This window comes from Leptodactylus fuscus, unplaced genomic scaffold, assembly GCF_031893055.1.
Source record: "Leptodactylus fuscus isolate aLepFus1 unplaced genomic scaffold, aLepFus1.hap2 HAP2_SCAFFOLD_129, whole genome shotgun sequence".
Classification (NCBI taxonomy): Eukaryota; Metazoa; Chordata; class Amphibia; order Anura; family Leptodactylidae; genus Leptodactylus; species Leptodactylus fuscus.
In genome coordinates, this window is record NW_027440132.1 from 34,611 (window position 1) to 57,085 (window position 22,475).

Below are 22,475 nucleotides of genomic sequence, written 5' to 3' on the forward strand. Positions count from 1 at the left end.
GAATGAGGCCGATCTATAGTGCACTGGTTTACTGGCCCCGCTTCGTATAGAGGTCCATATTCTCACCTGCACTACCCCCATACATCACCCCCAATCTCAAGCTCTGAACACATAAGTGCTCCATATGATGGCCTAGAGCGTGGAGTTACCCGAGAGCAGCCATTGTTTATCTCACGACCCTATGAACCCCATTTTATGGTCCTCCATACCACCTGAATCTGCTTGATCCCCATCTTCTGCCACGAGACCGTCCACCCTCAGCAGCAGTCTATCAGGTCACGGCTGTCCTTCCTCCGGTTCCCCTCTCTACAGGAGATGTCCTAGCTAGATGGTGACCACTAAGCGTCCTCCTCCACCCCCCACGAATGGTCGGGAGCTCTCCAGTCTGACCGCCATCATTGCAGAGATGAGACACTCAGTAAAGTTGCAGCAGGTTTACTATACACAACTGTTAATAAAATATAGAAAAATATACAAAAAGTGTGCAAAACAAGAGGTGCGGACGCGTCATCGACGTGCCGGAGCGACGTGTCCGCCTCTCACCAGTGACATCATGTTTGTGGGGTGGAGGCCCCTTTTTGAAGTGCACAAGTCACATAACACTATCATGTGGTCAGTTCCAGTCTTGATGTCGGAGGTTGCATCCATGGCCCACGCTCCATTCGAGGGTGTGGGGCCGTGCTGGGTCTGGGGTCCCCTACACATGACCTTATATGTCTTATATAGGTGTGGTTAGTAATTCACAGCTGAGGGAGGGGAGGTCAGCGCAGCCTCACATAAGTATATATATATATCTGCCCAGTGTATGTATTTACATAGAGGAGACTGCACCAATGCCTCCACCTGCATCTCCCACCATGATCAGTGCCGTCCCCCAAACCCCCAGGCCCCTTCAAGTCACTGACTCCTTCTTTTTCCTGAACGGAGACTTTAGTCGCTTCCAGAGAGATGACTTGGGTTTGAGTTTCCGCTCATTGGCTAAAGCTGCTTCTTTCTCTTTCCTGCGGATCTCACGGACCAGAGAGTGGAAGACGTCATCGATGTAGTAACGAAACGCTGCCGACGTCTCAAAGAACGGACAGTTAAACTCCCTGGCTAAGGAGCTGCCCTCCTCCTTGGAGATCTGACAATTAGAAGAAGGTGTGAGAGGAGACAAGAACACGTCATGTCACATGATGAGGGGGGCCGCTGGGATTGGCTCCCTGTAGGTTACCTGGCGCAGGCGAGACAAGTCGGACTTATTCCCCACCAGTACGACCGGAGTGTCGTCCGTCCGTCTAACGCGATAGATGAGTTGCTTGAATTCACGCACTTCATGAAAGCTGCGACGGTCGGTGATGGAGTAGCAGATGATGAAGCCTTCCCCAGCTCTCATATACTGGTCCCGCATTGCTGTGAACTCTGCCTGCACAGAGGGCAAGAACAACGGCCTGATGTATGCGTCAAAGGCAGACACTAACAGGACTCTGAAGGATGAACCAAGTGCAACATCTGACCAGAATGGAGACCTCCTCCACCAAAGATCCTCTGACAGCTCTGCTCCCCTCATCTCTGACATCTCTCCTCTCCCCTCTGGTCTCTGACATCTCTCCTCTCCCCTCTTACATCTCTCCCCTCTGGTCTCTGACCTCTCTCCTCTCCCCTCTGGTCTCTGACCTCTCTCCTCTCCCCTCTTACATCTCTCCCCTCTGGTCTCTGACCTCTCTCCTCTGACATCTCTCCTCTCCCCTCTGGTCTCTGACATCTCTCCTCTCCCCTCTGGTCTCTGACATCTCTCCTCTCCCCTCTTACCTCTGACATCTCTCCTCTCCCCTCTTACCTCTGACATCTCTCCCCTCTGGTCTCTGACCCCTCTCCTCTCCCCTCTTACCTCTCTCCTCTCCCTCCTAGGTCTCTGACATCTCTCCTCTCCCCTCCTCCCCTCTTACCTCTGACATCTTTCCCCTCTGGTCTCTGACCCCTCTCCTCTCCCCTCTTACCTCTCTCCTCTCCCCCCTAGGTCTCTGACATCTCTCCTCTCCCCTCCTCCCCTCTTACCTCTGACATCTCTCCCCTCTGGTCTCTGACATCTCTCCTCTCCCCTCTTACCTCTGACATCTCTCCCCTCTGGTCTCTGACATCTCTCCCCTCTGGTCTCTGACATCTCTCCTCTCCCCTCCTCCCCTCTTACCTCTGACATCTCTCCCCTCTGGTCTCTGACCCCTCTCCTCTCCCCTCTGGTCTCTGACATCTCTCCTCTGACATCTCTCCTCTCCCCTCTTACATCTCTCCCCTCTGGTCTCTGACCTCTCTCCTCTCCCCTCTGGTCTCTGACATCTCTCCTCTGACATCTCTCCTCTCCCCTCTTACATCTCTCCCCTCTGGTCTCTGACATCTCTCCTCTCCCCTCCTCCCCTCTTACCTCTGACATCTCTCCCCTCTGGTCTCTGACCCCTCTCCTCTCCCCTCTCTCCTCTCCCCCCTAGGTCTCTGACATCTCTCCTCTCCCCTCCTCCCCTCTTACCTCTGACATCTCTCCCCTCTGGTCTCTGACATCTCTCCTCTCCCCTCTTACCTCTGACATCTCTCCCCTCTGGTCTCTGACATCTCTCCTCTCCCCTCTTACATCTCTCCCCTCTGGTCTCTGACATCTCTCCTCTCCCCTCCTCCCCTCTTACCTCTGACATCTCTCCCCTCTGGTCTCTGACTCCTCTCCTCTCCCCTCTTACCTCTCTCCTCTCCCCTCCTCCCCTCTTACCTCTGACATCTCTCCCCTCTGGTCTCTGACCTCTCTCCTCTCCCCTCTTACCTCTCTCCTCTCCCCCCTAGGTCTTTGACATCTCTCCTTTCCCCTCCCTTCTGACATCTCCCCTCTCCCCCCTGGTCTCTATCCTCTCTTATCCAGTAGGCTCCTCACCTGGCCACTAGTGGACATCGGTTTACGTCATACCCCCTACCTGTCCGGCTGTATCCAGGATGTCCAGGTTGGCCGGTTCATCATCAATCCGTATGCGGATTTTGTAGGCGTCCTCTGGAGGTAGAGCACAGTAGTGTCACACAGGATAGATCTTTGCTCTAGATCAGCCACAAGCCGCCAGACTGCGCTACTCACCAATCGTGGGGTCGTGATCTTCTGGAAAGCGATGGCTAATAAACTGCATGGTCATGGCTGTGGACGTACACGTCAGAGTTAGACATATACAAGTGCACCAGTGGGACAATGAAACTGTACACGCCAAGCATGAAGCCGATCATGTGACCAGCTATGCACATACTCACCACTTTTCCCCACTCCACCAGCACCCAACATAACCAGCTTGTATTCCCGCGGTTGTATCGATGCCGACACAGTGGTGCGACTGGCAATTGGCTCCATCTGAAATGTTAGAAGGATTGAGGTAATGCAGAAGTCCTCCTCCTCTATGTACTCCCCTTATCTCTGTCCTCCTCCTCTGTATACTCCTCACATCTCTGTCCTCCTCCTCCTCCTCATATCTCTGTCCTCCTACTACCTCTGTCCTCCTCCTTCGCTATGTACGTCTCATATCTCTGTCCTCCTCCTCCTCTGTGTACTCCCCGTACCTCTGTCCTCCTCCTCTATGTACTCCCCTTATCTCTGTCCTCCTCCTCCTCTGTGTACTCCCCTTATCTCTGTCCTCCTCCTCTGTATACTCCTCACATCTCTGTCCTCCTCCTCATATCTCTGTCCTCCTCCTTCGCTATGTACGTCTCATATCTCTGTCCTCCTCCTCCTCTGTGTACTCCTCACATCTCTGTCCTCCTCCTCCTCTGTGTACGCCTCACATCTCTGTCCTCCTCCTCCTCTGTGTACTCCTCACATCTCTGTCCTCCTCCTCCTCCTCTGTGTACTCCTCACATCTCTGTCCTCCTCCTCCTCTGTGTACTCCCCGTACCTCTGTCCTCCTCCTCTATGTACTCCCCTTATCTCTGTCCTCCTCCTCCTCTGTGTACTCCCCTTATCTCTGTCCTCCTCCTCTGTATACTCCTCACATCTCTGTCCTCCTCCTCATATCTCTGTCCTCCTCCTTCGCTATGTACGTCTCATATCTCTGTCCTCCTCCTCCTCTGTGTACTCCTCACATCTCTGTCCTCCTCCTCCTCTGTGTACGCCTCACATCTCTGTCCTCCTCCTCCTCTGTGTACTCCTCACATCTCTGTCCTCCTCCTCCTCCTCTGTGTACTCCTCACATCTCTGTCCTCCTCCTCCTCTGTGTACGCCTCACATCTCTGTCCTCCTCCTCCTCTGTGTACTCCTCACATCTCTGTTCTCCTCCTCCTCTGTGTACTCCTCCTATCTCTGTCCTCCTCCTCCTCTGTGTACTCCTCACATCTCTGTCCTCCTCCTCTGTGTACTCCTCACATCTCTGTTCTCCTCCTCCTCTGTGTACTCCTCCTATCTCTGTCCTCCTCCTCTGTGTACTCCTCACATCTCTGTCCTCCTCCTCCTCCTCTGTGTACTCCTCACATCTCTGTCCTCCTCCTCCTCTGTGTACTCCTCACATCTCTGTCCTCCTCCTCCTCTGTGTACTCCTCGTACCTCTGTCCTCCTCCTCCTCCTCTGTGTACTCCTCACATCTCTGTCCTCCTCCTCCTCTGTGTACTCCTCACATCTCTGTCCTCCTCTGTGTACTCCTCCTATCTCTGTCCTCCTCCTCCTCTGTGTACTCCTCACATCTCTGTCCTCCTCCTCCTCTGTGTACGCCTCACATCTCTGTCCTCCTCCTCTGTGTACTCCTCACATCTCTGTCCTCCTCCTCCTCTGTGTACTCCTCACATCTCTGTCCTCCTCCTCCTCTGTGTACTCCTCACATCTCTGTCCTCCTCCTCTGTGTACGCCTCACATCTCTGTCCTCCTCCTCCTCTGTGTACTCCTCACATCTCTGTCCTCCTCTGTGTACTCCTCCTATCTCTGTCCTCCTCCTCCTCTGTGTACTCCTCACATCTCTGTCCTCCTCCTCCTCTGTGTACGCCTCACATCTCTGTCCTCCTCCTCTGTGTACTCCTCACATCTCTGTCCTCCTCCTCCTCTGTGTACTCCTCACATCTCTGTCCTCCTCCTCCTCTGTGTACTCCTCACATCTCTGTCCTCCTCCTCCGTGTACTCCTCACATCTCTGTCCTCCTCCTCCTCTGTGTACTCCTCGTACCTCTGTCCTCCTCCTCCTCCTCTGTGTACTCCTCACATCTCTGTCCTCCTCCTCCTCTGTGTACGCCTCACATCTCTGTCCTCCTCCTTCGCTATGTACTCCTCACATCTCTGTCCTCCTCCTCCGTGTACTCCTCCTATCTCTGTCCTTCTCCTCCGTGTACTCCTCCTATCTCTGTCCTCCTCCTCCGTGTACTCCTCCTATCTCTGTCCTCCTCCTCTGTGTACTCCTCCTATCTCTGTCCTCCTCCTCTGTGTACGCCTCACATCTCTGTCCTCCTCCTCCTCCTCTGTGTACTCCTCACATCTCTGTCCTCCTCCTCCTCTGTGTACTCCTCACATCTCTGTCCTCCTCCTCTGTGTACTCCTCCTATCTCTGTCCTCCTCCTCCTCTGTGTACTCCTCACATCTCTGTCCTCCTCCTCTGTGTACTCCTCCTATCTCTGTCCTCCTCCTCCTCCTCCTCTGTGTACTCCTCACATCTCTGTCCTCCTCCTCTGTGTACGCCTCACATCTCTGTCCTCCTCCTCCGTGTACTCCTCACATCTCTGTCCTCCTCCTCCTCCTCCTCTGTGTACTCCTCCTATCTCTGTCCTCCTCCTCCTCTGTGTACGCCTCACATCTCTGTCCTCCTCCTCCTCTGTGTACGCCTCACATCTTTGTCCTCCTCCTCCTCCTCTGTGTACTCCTCACATCTCTGTCCTCCTCCTCCTCTGTGTACGCCTCACATCTTTGTCCTCCTCCTCCTCCTCTGTGTACTCCTCACATCTCTGTCCTCCTCCTCTGTGTACTCCTCACATCTCTGTCCTCCTCCTCTGTGTACTCCTCACATCTCTGTCCTCCTCCTCCTCCTCTGTGTACGCCTCCTATCTCTGTCCTCCTCCTCCTCCTCTGTGTACTCCTCACATCTCTGTCCTCCTCCTCCTCTGTGTACGCCTCACATCTCTGTCCTCCTCCTCCTCTGTGTACGCCTCACATCTCTGTCCTCCTCCTTCGCTATGTACTCCTCACATCTCTGTCCTCCTCCTCCTCTGTGTACTCCTCACATCTCTGTCCTCCTCTGTGTACTCCTCCTATCTCTGTCCTCCTCCTCCTCCTCTGTGTACTCCTCACATCTCTGTCCTCCTCCTCCTCTGTGTACGCCTCACATCTCTGTCCTCCTCCTCCTCCTCTGTGTACTCCTCACATCTCTGTCCTCCTCCTCCTCTGTGTACTCCTCACATCTCTGTCCTCCTCCTCCTCCTCTGTGTACGCCTCACATCTCTGTCCTCCTCCTCCTCTGTGTACTCCTCACATCTCTGTCCTCCTCCTCTGTGTACTCCTCACATCTTTGTCCTCCTCCTCCTCTGTGTACTCCTCGTACCTCTGTCCTCCTCCTCCTCCTCTGTGTACTCCTCACATCTCTGTCCTCCTCCTCCTCTGTGTACTCCTCACATCTCTGTCCTCCTCCTTCGCTATGTACTCCTCACATCTCTGTCCTCCTCCTCCTCTGTGTACTCCTCACATCTCTGTCCTCCTCCTTCACTATGTACTCCTCACATCTCTGTCCTCCTCCTCCGTGTACTCCTCCTATCGCTGTCCTCCTCCTCCGTGTACTCCTCCTATCTCTGTCCTCCTTCTCCGTGTACTCCTCCTATCTCTGTCCTCCTCCTCTGTGTACGCCTCACATCTCTGTCCTCCTCCTCCTCCTCTGTGTACTCCTCACATCTCTGTCCTCCTCCTCTGTGTACTCCTCACATCTCTGTCCTCCTCCTCCGTGTACTCCTCCTATCTCTGTCCTCCTCCTCCGTGTACTCCTCCTATCTCTGTCCTCCTCCTCCGTGTACTCCTCCTATCTCTGTCCTCCTCCTCCGTGTACTCCTCCTATCTCTGTCCTCCTCCTCTGTGTACTCCTCCTATCCCTGTCCTCCTCCTCTGTGTACGCCTCACATCTCTGTCCTCCTCCTCCTCCTCTGTGTACTCCTCACATCTCTGTCCTCCTCCTCTGTGTACGCCTCACATCTCTGTCCTCCTCCTCCTCTGTGTACTCCTCCTATCTCTGTCCTCCTCCTCCTCCTCTGTGTACTCCTCACATCTCTGTCCTCCTCCTCTGTGTACGCCTCACATCTCTGTCCTCCTCCTCCGTGTACTCCTCACATCTCTGTCCTCCTCCTCCTCTGTGTACGCCTCCTATCTCTGTCCTCCTCCTCTGTGTACTCCTCACATCTCTGTCCTCCTCCTCCTCCTCTGTGTACGCCTCACATCTTTGTCCTCCTCCTCCTCTGTGTACTCCTCACATCTCTGTCCTCCTCCTCCTCTGTGTACGCCTCACATCTCTGTCCTCCTCCTCCTCCTCCTCTGTGTACTCCTCACATCTCTGTCCTCCTCCTCCTCTGTGTACGCCTCACATCTCTGTCCTCCTCCTCCTCCTCTGTGTACGCCTCACATCTCTGTCCTCCTCCTCCTCCTCTGTGTACTCCTCACATCTCTGTCCTCCTCCTCCTCTGTGTACTCCTCACATCTCTGTCCTCCTCCTCCTCCTCTGTGTACGCCTCACATCTCTGTCCTCCTCCTCCTCTGTGTACTCCTCACATCTCTGTCCTCCTCCCCCTCCTCTGTGTACTCCTCACATCTCTGTCCTCCTCCTCTGTGTACTCCTCCTATCTCTGTCCTCCTCCTCCTCCTCTGTGTACTCCTCACATCTCTGTCCTCCTCCTCCTCCTCTGTGTACGCCTCACATCTCTGTCCTCCTCCTCCTCTGTGTACTCCTCACATCTCTGTCCTCCTCCTCCGTGTACTCCTCACATCTCTGTCCTCCTCCTCCTCCTCTGTGTACTCCTCACATCTCTGTCCTCCTCCTCCTCTGTGTACGCCTCACATCTCTGTCCTCCTCCTCCTCTGTGTACTCCTCACATCTCTGTCCTCCTCCTCTGTGTACTCCTCACATCTCTGTCCTCCTCCTCCTCTGTGTACTCCTCACATCTCTGTCCTCCTCCTCTGTGTACTCCTCACATCTCTGTCCTCCTCCTCCTCTGTGTACTCCTCACATCTCTGTCCTCCTCCTCCTCTGTGTACTCCTCACATCTCTGTCCTTCTCCTCCTCTGTGTACTCCTCACATCTCTGTCCTCCTCCTCCTCCTCTGTGTACTCCTCACATCTCTGTCCTCCTCCTCCTCCTCTGTGTACGCCTCACATCTCTGTCCTCCTCCTCCTCTGTGTACTCCTCACATCTCTGTCCTCCTCCTCCTCCTCTGTGTACTCCTCACATCTCTGTCCTCCTCCTCCTCCTCTGTGTACGCCTCACATCTCTGTCCTCCTCCTCTTCCTCTGTGTACTCCTCCTATCTCTGTCCTCCTCCTCCTCTGTGTCCCCTGGTTTTTCAGCCTCTGTATCCCCCGGAACCTAAGCCCCTGTATCCCCCCCGGTATCTCAGCCCCTGTATCTCCCTGGTATCTCAACCCCCGGGATCTAAGCCCCTGTATCCCCCCGGTATCTCAGCCCCTGTATCCCCCCAGTAATCTTAGCCCCTGTGTCCCCCTGGTATCTAAGCCCCTGTATCCCCCCGGTATCTCAGCCCCTGTATCCCCCCGGTATCTCAGCCCCTGTATCCCCCCAGTAATCTTAGCCCCTGTGTCCCCCTGGTATCTAAGCCCCTGTATCCCCCCAGTATCTCAGCCCCTGTATCCCCCCGGTATCTCAGCCCCTGTATCCCCCGGTTTTTCAGCCCCTGTATCCCCCCGGTATCTAAGCCCCAGTATCTCCCCGATATCTCAGCCCCTGTATCCCCCCAGTATCTCAGCCCCTGTATCCCTCGGTATCTCAGCTCCTGTATCCCCCCGGTATCTCAGCCTCTGTATCCCCCGGTATCTCAGCCTCTGTATCCTCCGGTATCTCAGCCCCTGTATCCCCCCGGTATCTCAGCCCCTGTATCCCCCCGGTATCTCAGCCCCTGTATCACCCCGGTATCTCAGCCCCTGTATCCCCCTGGTATTTCAGTCCCTGTGTCCCGCCCAGTATCTTAGCCCCTGTATTCCCGGTATCTCAGCCCCCTCGGTATCTCAGCCCCTGTATCCCCGCCCCTGTATACCCCGGTATCTCAGCCACTGTATCCCCTGGTATCTCAGCCCCTGTATCCGCTGGTATCTAAACCCCTGTATCCCTTAGTATCTCAGCCCCTGTATCCCCCCAGTATCTCAGCCTCTGTATCCCCCCGATGCCTCAGCCCTTGTATCCCCCGGTATCTCAGCCCCTGTATCCCCCGGTATCTCAGCCCCTGTATCCCGCCAGTATCTCAGCCTCTGCATCCCCCGGTATCTCAGCCCCTGTATCCCCCCAGGGGTATCTCAGCCACTGTATCCCCTGGTATCTCAGCCCCTGTATCCGCTGGTATCTAAACCCCTGTATCCCTTAGTATCTCAGCCTCTGTATCCCCCCGGTGCCTCAGCCCTTGTATCCCCCGGTATCTCAGCCCCTGTATCCCCCTGGCATCTCAGCCTCTGTATCCCCCCGGTACCTCAGCCCCTGTATCCCACCAGTATCTCAGCCCCTGTATCCCCCTGGTATCTCAACCTCTGAATCCCGCCGATATCTAAGCCCCTGTATCCCCCAGGTATCTCAGCCTCTGTGTCCCCCCGGTATCTCAGCCCCTGTATCCCCCCGTTATCTCAGCCCCTGTATCCCCCCGGTATCTCAGCCCCTGTATCCCCCGGTATCTCAGCCCCTGTATCCCCCCAGTATCTCAGCCCCAGTAACTCAGCCCCCGGTATCTCAGCCCCTGTATTCCCTGGTATCTCAGCCCCTGTATTCCCTGGTATCTCAGCCCCTGTATCTCAGCCCCTGTATTCCCCCAGTATCTCAGCCCCAGTAACTCAGCCCTCGGTATCTCAGCCCCTGTATCTCAGCCCCTGTATTCCCCCAGTATCTCAGCCCCCGGTATCTCAGCCCCTGTATTCCCCGGTATCTCAGCCCCCCAGGTATCTCAGCCCCTGTATTCCCCCAGTATCTCAGCCCCCGGTATCTCAGCCCCTGTATTCCCCGGTATCTCAGCCCCCCAGGTATCTCAGCCCCTGTATTCCCTGGTATCTCAGCCCCTGTATCTCAGCCCCTGTATTCCCCCAGTATCTCAGCCCCAGTAACTCAGCCCCCGGTATCTCAGCCCCTGTATCTCAGCCCCTGTATTCCCCCAGTATCTCAGCCCCCGGTATCTCAGCCCCTGTATTCCCCGGTATCTCAGCCCCCCAGGTATCTCAGCCCCTGTATTCCCCCAGTATCTCAGCCCCCGGTATCTCAGCCCTTGTATCCCCCGGTATCTCAGCCCTTGTATCCCCCGGTATCTCAGCCCCTGTATCCCCCGGTATCTCAGTCCCTGTATCCCCCAGTATCTCAGCCCCTGTATCCCCCGGTATCTCAGCCCCCCGGTATCTCAGCCCCTGTATCCCCCCGGTATCTCAGTCCCTGTATCCCCCGGTATCTCAGCCCCCCCAGTATCTCAGCCCCTGTATCCCCCGGTATCTCAGCCCCCCCGGTATCTCAGCCCCTGTATCCCCTGGTATCTCAGCCCCTGTATCCCCTGGTATCTCAGCCCCTGTATCCCCCGGTATCTCAGCCCCTGTATCCCCCGGTATCTTAGCACCTGTATTCCCCGGTATCTCAGCCCCCCGGTATCTCAGCCCCTGTATCCCCCGGTATCTCAGCCCTTGTATTCCCCGGTATCTCAGCCCCCCGGTATCTCAGCCCCTGTATCCCCCGGTATCTCAGCCCTTGTATTCCCCGGTATCTCAGCCCCTGTATCCCCCAGTATCTCAGCCCCTGTATCCCCCGGTATCTCAGCCCCTGTATCCCCTGGTATCTCAGCCCTTGTATTCCCCGGTATCTCAGCCCTTGTATTCCCCGGTATCTCAGCCCCTGTATCCCCCGGTATCTCAGCCCCTGTATCCCCCGGTATCTCAGCCCTTGTATTCCCCGGTATCTCAGCCCCTGTATCCCCCGGTATCTCAGCCCCTGTATCCCCCGGTATCTCAGCCCCCCCCCCCCGGTATCTCAGCCCCCCGGTATCTCAGCCCCTGTATCCCCCGGTATCTCAGCCCCTGTATCCCCCGGTATCTCAGCCCCTGTATCCCCCGGTATCTCAGCCCCTGTATCCCCCGGTATCTCAGCCCCCCGGTATCTCAGCCCCTGTATCCCCCGGTATCTCAGCCCTTGTATTCCCCGGTATCTCAGCCCCCCGGTATCTCAGCCCCTTTATCCCCCGGTATCTCAGCCCCTGTATCCCCCGGTATCTCAGTCCCTGTATCCCCCGGTATCTCAGCCCCTGTATCCCCCGGTATCTCAGCCCTTGTATCCCCCGGTATCTCAGCCCCTGTATCCCCCGGTATCTCAGCCCTTGTATTCCCCGGTATCTCAGCCCCTGTATTCCTCGGTATCTCAGCCCCTGTATCCCCTGGTATCTCAGCCCTTGTATCCCCCGGTATCTCAGCCCTTGTATCCCCCGGTATCTCAGTCCCTGTATCCCCCGGTATCTCAGTCCCTGTATCCCCCAGTATCTCAGCCCCTGTATCCCCCGGTATCTCAGCCCCCCGGTATCTCAGCCCCTGTATCCCCCGGTATCTCAGCCCCTGTATCCCCCGGTATCTCAGCCCCTGTATCCCCCGGTATCTCAGCCCCCCGGTATCTCAGCCCCTGTATCCCCCCGGTATCTCAGTCCCTGTATCCCCCGGTATCTCAGCCCCTGTATCCCCCGGTATCTCAGCCCTTGTATCCCCCGGTATCTCAGCCCTTGTATCCCCCGGTATCTCAGCCCCTGTATCCCCCGGTATCTCAGCCCTTGTATCCCCCGGTATCTCAGCCCCTGTATCCCCCGGTATCTCAGCCCCTGTATTCCTCGGTATCTCAGCCCCTGTATCCCCTGGTATCTCAGCCCTTGTATCCCCCGGTATCTCAGCCCTTGTATCCCCCGGTATCTCAGTCCCTGTATCCCCCGGTATCTCAGTCCCTGTATCCCCCAGTATCTCAGCCCCTGTATCCCCTGGTATCTCAGCCCCTGTATCCCCCGGTATCTCAGCCCCTGTATCCCCCGGTATCTCAGCCCCCCGGTATCTCAGCCCCTGTATCCCCCCGGTATCTCAGCCCCTGTATCCCCCCGGTATCTCAGCCCCCCGGTATCTCAGCCCCTGTATCCCCCGGTATCTCAGCCCCCCCGGTATCTCAGCCCCCCGTATCTCAGCCCCTGTATACCCCGGTATCCCAGCCCCTGTATCCCCCGGTATCTCAGCACCTGTATTCCCCGGTATCTCAGCCCTTGTATTCCCCGGTATCTCAGCCCCTGTATCCCCCGGTATCTCAGCCCCTGTATCCCCCGGTATCTCAGCCCCTGTTTCACCCCGGTATCTCAGCCCCTGTATCCCCCTGGTATTTCAGTCCCTGTGTCCCGCCCAGTATCTTAGCCCCTGTATTCCCGGTATCTCAGCCCCCTCGGTATCTCAGCCCCTGTATCCCCGCCCCTGTATACCCCGGTATCTCAGCCACTGTATCCCCTGGTATCTCAGCCCCTGTATCCCCCGGTATCTGAGCCCCTGTATCCCCCGGTATCTCAGCCCTTGTATTCCCCGGTATCTCAGCCCCTGTATTCCTCGGTATCTCAGCCCTTGTATTCCCCGGTATCTCAGCCCTTGTATTCCCCGGTATCTCAGCCCCTGTATCCCCCGGTATCTCAGCCCCTGTGTCCCCCTGGTATGTAAGCCCCTGTATCCCCCCAGTATCTCAGCCCCTGTATCCCCCCAGTATCTCAGCCCCTGTATCCCTCGGTATCTCAGCTCCTGTATCCCCCCGGTATCTCAGCCTCTGTATCCCCCGGTATCTCAGCCTCTGTATCCCCCGGTATCTCAGCCCCTGTATCCCCCCGGTTTCTCAGCCCCTGTATCCCCCCGGTATCTCAGCCCCTGTATCCCCCCGGTATCTCAGCCCCTGTATCCCCCCGGTATCTCAGCCCCTGTATCACCCCGGTATCTCAGCCCCTGTATCCCCCTGGTATTTCAGTCCCTGTGTCCTGCCCAGTATCTTAGCCCCTGTATTCCCGGTATCTCAGCCCCCTCGGTATCTCAGCCCCTGTATCCCCGCCCCTGTATACCCCGGTATCTCAGCCACTGTATCCCCTGGTATCTCAGCCCCTGTATCCGCTGGTATCTAAACCCCTGTATCCCTTAGTATCTCAGCCCCTGTATCCCCCCGGTATCTCAGCCTCTGTATCCCCCCGATGCCTCAGCCCTTGTATCCCCCGGTATCTCAGCCCCTGTATCCCCCGGTATCTCAGCCCCTGTATCCCGCCAGTATCTCAGCCTCTGCATCCCCCGGTATCTCAGCCCCTGTATCCCCCTGGTATCTCAGCCCCTGTATCCCCCCAGGGGTATCTCAGCCACTGTATCCCCTGGTATCTCAGCCCCTGTATCCGCTGGTATCTAAACCCCTGTATCCCTTAGTATCTCAGCCCCTGTATCCCCCTGGCATCTCAGCCTCTGTATCCCCCCGGTGCCTCAGCCCTTGTATCCCCCGGTATCTCAGCCCCTGTATCCCCCCGGTACCTCAGCCCCTGTATCCCACCAGTATCTCAGCCCCTGTATCCCCCTGGTATCTCAACCTCTGAATCCCGCCGATATCTAAGCCCCTGTATCCCCCAGGTATCTCAGCCTCTGTGTCCCCCCGGTATCTCAGCCTCTGTGTCCCCCTGGTATCTCAGCCCCTGTATCTCAGCCCCTGTATTCCCCCAGTATCTCAGCCCCAGTAACTCAGCCCCCGGTATCTCAGCCCCTGTATCTCAGCCCCTGTATTCCCCCAGTATCTCAGCCCCCAGTATCTCAGCCCCTGTATTCCCCAGTATCTCAGCCCCCCAGGTATCTCAGCCCCTGTATTCCCCGGTATCTCAGCCCCCCAGGTATCTCAGCCCCCGGTATCTCAGCCCCTGTATTCCCCGGTATCTCAGCCCCCCAGGTATCTCAGCCCCTGTATCCCCCGGTATCTCAGCCCCCCCGTATCTCAGCCCCTGTATTCCCTGGTATCTCAGCCCCCCGGTATCTCAGCCCCTGTATTTCCCTGGTATCTCAGCCCCTGTATACCCCCGGTATCTCAGCCCCTGTATTTCCCTGGTATCTCAGCCCCTGTATACCCCCGGTATCTCAGCCCCTGTATCCCCCGGTATCTCAGCCCCTGTATCCCCCGGTATCTCAGCCCCCGGTATTTCAGCCCCTGTATCCCCCGGTATCTCAGCACCTGTATTCCCCGGTATCTCAGCCCCCCCGGTATCTCAGACCCTGTATCCCCCCGGTATCTCAGTCCCTGTATCCCCCGGTATCTCAGTCCCTGTATCCCCCAGTATCTCAGCCCCTGTATCCCCCGGTATCTCAGCCCCCCGGTATCTCAGCCCCTGTATCCCCCCGGTATCTCAGTCCCTGTATCCCCCGGTATCTCAGCCCCCCAGTATCTCAGCCCCTGTATCCCCCGGTATCTCAGCCCCCCCCCGGTATCTCAGCCCCTGTATCCCCCCGTATCTCAGCCCCTGTATCCCCCGGTATCTCAGCCCTTGTATTCCCCGGTATCTCAGCCCCCCGGTATCTCAGCCCCTGTATCCCCCCGGTATCTCAGCCCCTGTATCCCCCCGGTATCTCAGCCCCCCGGTATCTCAGCCCCTGTATCCCCCGGTATCTCAGCCCCCCCGGTATCTCAGCCCCCCGTATCTCAGCCCCTGTATACCCCGGTATCTCAGCCCCTGTATCCCCCGGTATCTCAGCACCTGTATTCCCCGGTATCTCAGCCCTTGTATTCCCCGGTATCTCAGCCCCTGTATTTCCCTGGTATCTCAGCCCCTGTATACCCCCGGTATCTCAGCCCCTGTATTTCCCTGGTATCTCAGCCCCTGTATACCCCCGGTATCTCAGCCCCTGTATCCCCCGGTATCTCAGCCCCTGTATTTCCCTGGTATCTCAGCCCCTGTATACCCCCGGTATCTCAGCCCCTGTATCCCCCGGTATCTCAGCCCTTGTATTCCCCGGTATCTCAGCCCCCCGGTATCTCAGCCCCTGTATCCCCCCGGTATCTCAGCCCCCCGGTATCTCAGCCCCTGTATCCCCCGGTATCTCAGCCCCCCCGGTATCTCAGCCCCCCGTATCTCAGCCCCTGTATACCCCGGTATCTCAGCCCCTGTATCCCCCGGTATCTCAGCCCCTGTATCCCCCGGTATCTCAGCCCCTGTATCCCCCCGGTATCTCAGCCTCTGTGTCCCCCTGGTATCTAAGCCCCTGTATCCCCCCAGTATCTCAGCCCCTGTATCCCCCCAGTATCTCAGCCCCTGTATCCCTCGGTATCTCAGCTCCTGTATCCCCCCGGTATCTCAGCCTCTGTATCCCCCGGTATCTCAGCCTCTGTATCCCCCGGTATCTCAGCCTCTGTATCCCCCGATACCAGCCCCTGTATCCGCTGGTATCTAAACCCCTGTATCCCTTAGTATCTCAGCCCCTGTATCCCCCCGATGCCTCAGCCCCTGTATCCCCCGGTATCTCAGCCCCTGTATCCCGCCAGTATCTCAGCCTCTGCATCCCCCGGTATCTCAGCCCCTGTATCCCCCTGGTATCTCAGCCCCTGTATCCCCCCAGGGGTATCTCAGCCACTGTATCCCCTGGTATCTCAGCCCCTGTATCCGCTGGTATCTAAACCCCTGTATCCCTTAGTATCTCAGCCCCTGTATCCCCCTGGCATCTCAGCCTCTGTATCCCCCCGGTACCTCAGCCCCTGTATCCCACCAGTATCTCAGCCCCTGTATCCCCCTGGTATCTCAACCTCTGAATCCCGCCGATATCTAAGCCCCTGTATCCCCCAGGTATCTCAGCCTCTGTGTCCCCCCGGTATCTCAGCCCCTGTATCCCCCCGGTATCTCAGCCCCTGTATCCCCCCGGTATCTCAGCCCCTGTATCCCCCGGTATCTCAGCCCCTGTATCCCCCGGTATCTCAGCCCCAGTAACTCAGCCCCCGGTATCTCAGCCCCTGTATTCCCTGGTATCTCAGCCCCTGTATCTCAGCCCCTGTATTCCCCCAGTATCTCAGCCCCAGTAACTCAGCCCCCGGTATCTCAGCCCCTGTATCTCAGCCCCTGTATTCCCCCAGTATCTCAGCCCCCGGTATCTCAGCCCCTGTATTCCCCGGTATCTCAGCCCCCCAGGTATCTCAGCCCCTGTATTCCCCCAGTATCTCAGCCCCTGTATTCCCCGGTATCTCAGCCCCCCAGGTATCTCAGCCCCTGTATCCCCCGGTATCTCAGCCCCCCCGTATCTCAGCCCCTGTATTCCCTGGTATCTCAGCCCCCCGGTATCTCAGCCCCTGTATTTCCCTGGTATCTCAGCCCCTGTATACCCCCGGTATCTCAGCCCCTGTATTTCCCTGGTATCTCAGCCCCTGTATACCCCCGGTATCTCAGCCCCTGTATCCCCCGGTATCTCAGCCCCCGGTATTTCAGCCCCTGTATCCCCCGGTATCTCAGCACCTGTATTCCCCGGTATCTCAGCCCCCCCGGTATCTCAGCCCCTGTATCCCCCCGGTATCTCAGTCCCTGTATCCCCCGGTATCTCAGCCCCTGTATCCCCCGGTATCTCAGCCCCCCGGTATCTCAGCCCCTGTATCCCCCCGGTATCTCAGTCCCTGTATCCCCCGGTATCTCAGCCCCCCCAGTATCTCAGCCCCTGTATCCCCCGGTATCTCAGCCCCCCCCGGTATCTCAGCCCCTGTATCCCCCCGTATCTCAGCCCCTGTATCCCCCGGTATCTCAGCCCCTGTATCCCCCGGTATCTCAGCCCCTGTATCCCCCGGTATCTCAGCACCTGTATTCCCCGGTATCTCAGCCCCCCCGGTATCTCAGCCCCTGTATCCCCCGGTATCTCAGCCCTTGTATTCCCCGGTATCTCAGCCCCTGTATCCCCCGGTATCTCAGCCCCTGTATCCCCCGGTATCTCAGCCCTTGTATCCCCCGGTATCTCAGCCCTTGTATCCCCCGGTATCTCAGCCCTTGTATTCCCTGGTATCTCAGCCCTTGTATCCCCTGGTATCTCAGCCCCCCCGGTATCTCAGCCCCTGTATCCCCCGGTATCTCAGCCCCTGTATCCCCCGGTATCTCAGCCCCCCGGTATCTCAGCCCCTGTATCTCAGCCCCTGTATCTCAGCCCCTGTATCTCAGCCCCTGTATCCCCCGGTATCTCAGCCCCTGTATCCCCTGGTATCTCAGCCCCCCGGTATCTCAGCCCCCCGGTATCTCAGCCCCTGTATCCCCCGGTATCTCAGCCCCCCGGTATCTCAGCCCCTGTATCCCCCCGGTATCTCAGTCCCTGTATCCCCCGGTATCTCAGCCCCCCCAGTATCTCAGCCCCTGTATCCCCCGGTATCTCAGCCCCCCGGTATCTCAGCCCCTGTATCCCCCCGTATCTCAGCCCCTGTATCCCCTGGTATCTCAGCCCCTGTATCCCCCGGTATCTCAGCCCCTGTATCCCCCGGTATCTCAGCACCTGTATCCCCCGGTATCTCAGCCCCCCCAGTATCTCAGCCCCTGTATCCCCCGGTATCTCAGCCCCTGTATCCCCCGGTATCTCAGCCCTTGTATTCCCCGGTATCTCAGCCCCTGTATCCCCCCGGTATCTCAGTCCCTGTATCCCCCGGTATCTCAGCCCCCCCAGTATCTCAGCCCCTGTATCCCCCGGTATCTCAGCCCCCCCCGGTATCTCAGCCCCTGTATCCCCCCGTATCTCAGCCCCTGTATCCCCCGGTATCTCAGCCCCTGTATCCCCCGGTATCTCAGCCCCTGTATCCCCCGGTATCTCAGCACCTGTATTCCCCGGTATCTCAGCCCCCCGGTATCTCAGCCCCTGTATCCCCCGGTATCTCAGCCCTTGTATTCCCCGGTATCTCAGCCCCTGTATCCCCCGGTATCTCAGCCCCTGTATCCCCCGGTATCTCAGCCCTTGTATCCCCCGGTATCTCAGCCCTTGTATCCCCCGGTATCTCAGCCCTTGTATTCCCTGGTATCTCAGCCCTTATATCCCCTGGTATCTCAGCCCTTGTATCCCCTGGTATCTCAGCCCCTGTATCCCCCGGTATCTCAGCCCCTGTATCCCCCGGTATCTCAGCCCTTGTATCCCCCGGTATCTCAGCCCTTGTATCCCCCGGTATCTCAGCCCCCCGGTATCTCAGCCCCTGTATCTCAGCCCCTGTATCTCAGCCCCTGTATCCCCCGGTATCTCAGCCCCTGTATCCCCCGGTATCTCAGCCCTTGTATCCCCCGGTATCTCAGCCCCTGTATCCCCCGGTATCTCAGCCCCCCCGGTATCTCAGCCCCTGTATCCCCCGGTATCTCAGCCCCTGTATCCCCCGGTATCTCAGCCCCCCGGTATCTCAGCCCCTGTATCTCAGCCCCTGTATCTCAGCCCCTGTATCTCAGCCCCTGTATCCCCCGGTATCTCAGCCCCTGTATCCCCTGGTATCTCAGCCCCCCGGTATCTCAGCCCCCCGGTATCTCAGCCCCTGTATCCCCCGGTATCTCAGCCCCCCGGTATCTCAGCCCCTGTATCCCCCCGGTATCTCAGTCCCTGTATCCCCCGGTATCTCAGCCCCCCCAGTATCTCAGCCCCTGTATCCCCCGGTATCTCAGCCCCCCGGTATCTCAGCCCCTGTATCCCCCCGTATCTCAGCCCCTGTATCCCCTGGTATCTCAGCCCCTGTATCCCCCGGTATCTCAGCCCCTGTATCCCCCGGTATCTCAGCACCTGTATCCCCCGGTATCTCAGCCCCCCCAGTATCTCAGCCCCTGTATCCCCCGGTATCTCAGCCCCCCGGTATCTCAGCCCCTGTATCCCCCCGTATCTCAGCCCCTGTATCCCCTGGTATCTCAGCCCCTGTATCCCCCGGTATCTCAGCCCCTGTATCCCCCGGTATCTCAGCACCTGTATTCCCCGGTATCTCAGCCCCCCGGTATCTCAGCCCCTGTATCCCCCGGTATCTCAGCCCTTGTATTCCCCGGTATCTCAGCCCCTGTATCCCCCGGTATCTCAGCCCCTGTATCCCCCGGTATCTCAGCCCCCCCCCGGTATCTCAGCCCCCCGGTATCTCAGCCCCCCGGTATCTCAGCCCCTGTATCCCCCGGTATCTCAGCCCCTGTATTCCCCGGTATCTCAGCCCCTGTATCCCCCGGTATCTCAGCCCCTGTATCCCCCGGTATCTCAGCCCCCCGGTATCTCAGCCCCTGTATCCCCCGGTATCTCAGCCCCTGTATCCCCCGGTATCTCAGCCCCCCGGTATCTCAGCCCCTGTATCCCCCGGTATCTCAGCCCCTGTATCCCCCGGTATCTCAGCCCCTGTATCCCCCGGTATCTCAGCCCTTGTATCCCCCGGTATCTCAGCCCCTGTATCCCCCGGTATCTCAGCCCCTGTATCCCCCCGGTATCTCAGCCCCCCGGTATCTCAGCCCCTGTATCCCCCGGTATCTCAGCCCCCCCGGTATCTCAGCCCCCCGTATCTCAGCCCCTGTATACCCCGGTATCTCAGCCCCTGTATCCCCCGGTATCTCAGCACCTGTATTCCCCGGTATCTCAGCCCTTGTATTCCCCGGTATCTCAGCCCTTGTATCCCCCGGTATCTCAGCCCCTGTATCCCCCGGTATCTCAGCCCCTGTATTCCCCGGTATCTCAGCCCTTGTATTCCCCGGTATCTCAGCCCCTGTATCCCCCGGTATCTCAGCCCCTGTATCCCCCGGTATCTCAGCCCTTGTATCCCCCGGTATCTCAGCCCCTGTATCCCCCGGTATCTCAGCCCCCCCCCCGGTATCTCAGCACCTGTATTCCCCGGTATCTCAGTCCCCCGGTATCTCAGCCCCTGTATCCCCCGGTATCTCAGCCCCTGTATTCCCAGGTATCTCAGCCCCTGTATCCCCCGGTATCTCAGCCCCTGTATCCCCCGGTATCTCAGCCCCGGTATCTCAGCCCCTGTATCCCCCGGTATCTCAGCCCCTGTATCCCCCGGTATCTCAGCCCCTGTATCCCCCGGTATCTCAGCCCTTGTATCCCCCGGTATCTCAGCCCTTGTATTCCCTGGTATCTCAGCCCTTGTATCCCCTGGTATCTCAGCCCTTGTATCCCCCGGTATCTCAGCCCCTGTATCCCCTGGTATCTCAGCCCTTGTATCCCCCGGTATCTCAGCCCCTGTATCTCAGCCCCTGTATCTCAGCCCCTGTATCCCCCGGTATCTCAGCCCCTGTATCCCCCGGTATCTCAGCCCCTGTATCCCCCGGTATCTCAGCCCTTGTATCCCCCGGTATCTCAGCCCCTGTATCCCCCGGTATCTCAGCCCCCCCCGGTATCTCAGCACCTGTATTCCCCGGTATCTCAGTCCCCCGGTATCTCAGCCCCTGTATCCCCCGGTATCTCAGCCCCTGTATTCCCAGGTATCTCAGCCCCTGTATCCCCCGGTATCTCAGCCCCTGTATCCCCCGGTATCTCAGCCCCTGTATCCCCCGGTATCTCAGCCCCTGTATCCCCCGGTATCTCAGCCCTTGTATCCCCCGGTATCTCAGCCCTTGTATCCCCCGGTATCTCAGCCCTTGTATCCCCTGGTATCTCAGCCCTTGTATCCCCTGGTATCTCAGCCCCTGTATCCCCTGGTATCTCAGCCCTTGTATCCCGCCAGTATCTCAGCCCCTGTATCCCCTGGTATCTCAGCCCTTGTATCCCCCGGTATCTCAGCCCCCCGGTATCTCAGCCCCTGTATCTCAGCCCCTGTATCCCCTGGTATCTCAGCCCCCCGGTATCTCAGCCCCCCGGTATCTCAGCCCCTGTATCCCCCGGTATCTCAGCCCCTGTATCCCCCGCTATCTCAGCCCCTGTATCCCCCGCTATCTCTCACCTCCGTACTCTCTGCTGGATTATAAAATGGCCGCTGCTCAGGGAGAGGAGAGAACCCGACTGGGCGAAAGGACCTTTGGTGATGTCATGAGCATGTGACCGGAGTGGGCGGAGTCCAACTCAACCTTGATTACACTGTGCATGTGAGATGTGTGTGACTGTAGCAGAGCTGTGAGTCCCATAGAACTGTTACCTGACGTCTCCTGTACCGTATAACCCGTATAACCCTGACGTCTCCTGTACCGTATAACCCTGACGTCTCCTGTACCGTATAACCCTGACGTCTCCTGTACCGTATAACCCTGACGTCTCCTGTACCGTATAACCCTGACGTCTCCTGTACCGTATAACCCTGACGTCTCCTGTACCGTATAACCCTGACGTCTCCTGTACCGTATAACCCTGACGTCTCCTGTACCGTATAACCCTGACGTCTCCTGTACCGTATAACCCTGACATCTCCTGTACCGTATAACCCTGACGTCTCCTGCACCGTATAACCCCGACGTCTCCTGCACCGTATAACCCTGACGTCTCCTGTACCGTATAACCCTGACGTCTCCTGCACCGTATAACCCTGACGTCCCCTGTACCGTATAACCCCGACGTCTCCTGTACCGTATAACCCCGACGTCTCCTGCACCGTATAACCCCGACGTCTCCTGTACCGTATAACCCTGACGTCTCCTGTACCGTATAACCCGTATAACCCTGACGTCTCCTGTACCGTATAACCCGTATAACCCCGACGTCTCCTGCACCGTATAACCCCGATGTCTCCTGTACCGTATAACCCTGACGTCTCCTGTACCGTATAACCCCGACGTCTCCTGTACCGTATAACCCCGACGTCTCCTGCACCGTATAACCCTGACGTCTCCTGCACCGTATAACCCTGACGTCTCCTGCACCGTATAACCCTGACGTCTCCTGCACCGTATAACCCTGACGTCTCCTGCACCGTATAACCCTGACGTCTCCTGCACCGTATAACCCTGACGTCTCCTGTACCGTATAACCCTGACGTCTCCTGTGCCGTATAACCCTGACGTCTCCTGTGCCGTATAACCCTGATGTCTCTCGTCTCCTGTACCGTATAACCCCGACGTCTCCTGTACCGTATAACCCTGATGTCTCTCGTCTCCTGTACCGTATAACCCCGACGTCTCCTGTACCGTATAACCCTGATGTCTCTCGTCTCCTGTACCGTATAACCCCGACGTCTCCTGCACCGTATAACCCTGACGTCTCCTGTACCGTATAACCCCGACGTCTCCTGTACCGTATAACCCCGACGTCTCCTGTACCGTATAACCCCGACGTCTCCTGTACCGTATAACCCTGACGTCTCCTGTACCGTATAACCCTGATGTCTCCTGTACCGTATAACCCTGACACCTCTCGTCTCCTGTACCGTATAACCCTGACGTC

The 22,475-nt window shown here is 57.7% G+C and overlaps 1 protein-coding gene across 1 annotated transcript; it reads right to left on the reverse strand.

The window, feature by feature from the left end:
* Positions 1-439: 439 nt before the first annotated feature.
* Positions 440-21,114, reverse strand: RIT1 (Ras like without CAAX 1). Its single transcript, XM_075261420.1, has 6 exons — positions 21,046-21,114; positions 3,259-3,355; positions 3,092-3,148; positions 2,937-3,010; positions 1,214-1,405; positions 440-1,123 (listed from the first exon to the last, which is right to left on the reverse strand). The coding sequence occupies exons 2-6, from the start codon at positions 3,353-3,355 to the stop codon at positions 893-895; spliced, it is 651 nt and encodes a 216-aa protein (XP_075117521.1). The 5' UTR covers positions 21,046-21,114; the 3' UTR covers positions 440-892.
* Between the last annotated feature and the right edge of the window lie 1,361 nt (positions 21,115-22,475).

Coding starts and splice junctions, on each gene's coding strand:
- RIT1 (XM_075261420.1), bottom strand. CDS start 3,355: ATGGAGCCAATTGCCAGTCGCACCACTGTGTCGGCATCGATACAACCG. Junction 1,406..2,936: donor TCCTGGATACAGCCGGACAG/GTAGGGGGTATG, acceptor CCCTCTGTGCAG/GCAGAGTTCACAGCAATGCG. Junction 1,124..1,213: donor ACTTGTCTCGCCTGCGCCAG/GTAACCTACAGG, acceptor TCTAATTGTCAG/ATCTCCAAGGAGGAGGGCAG.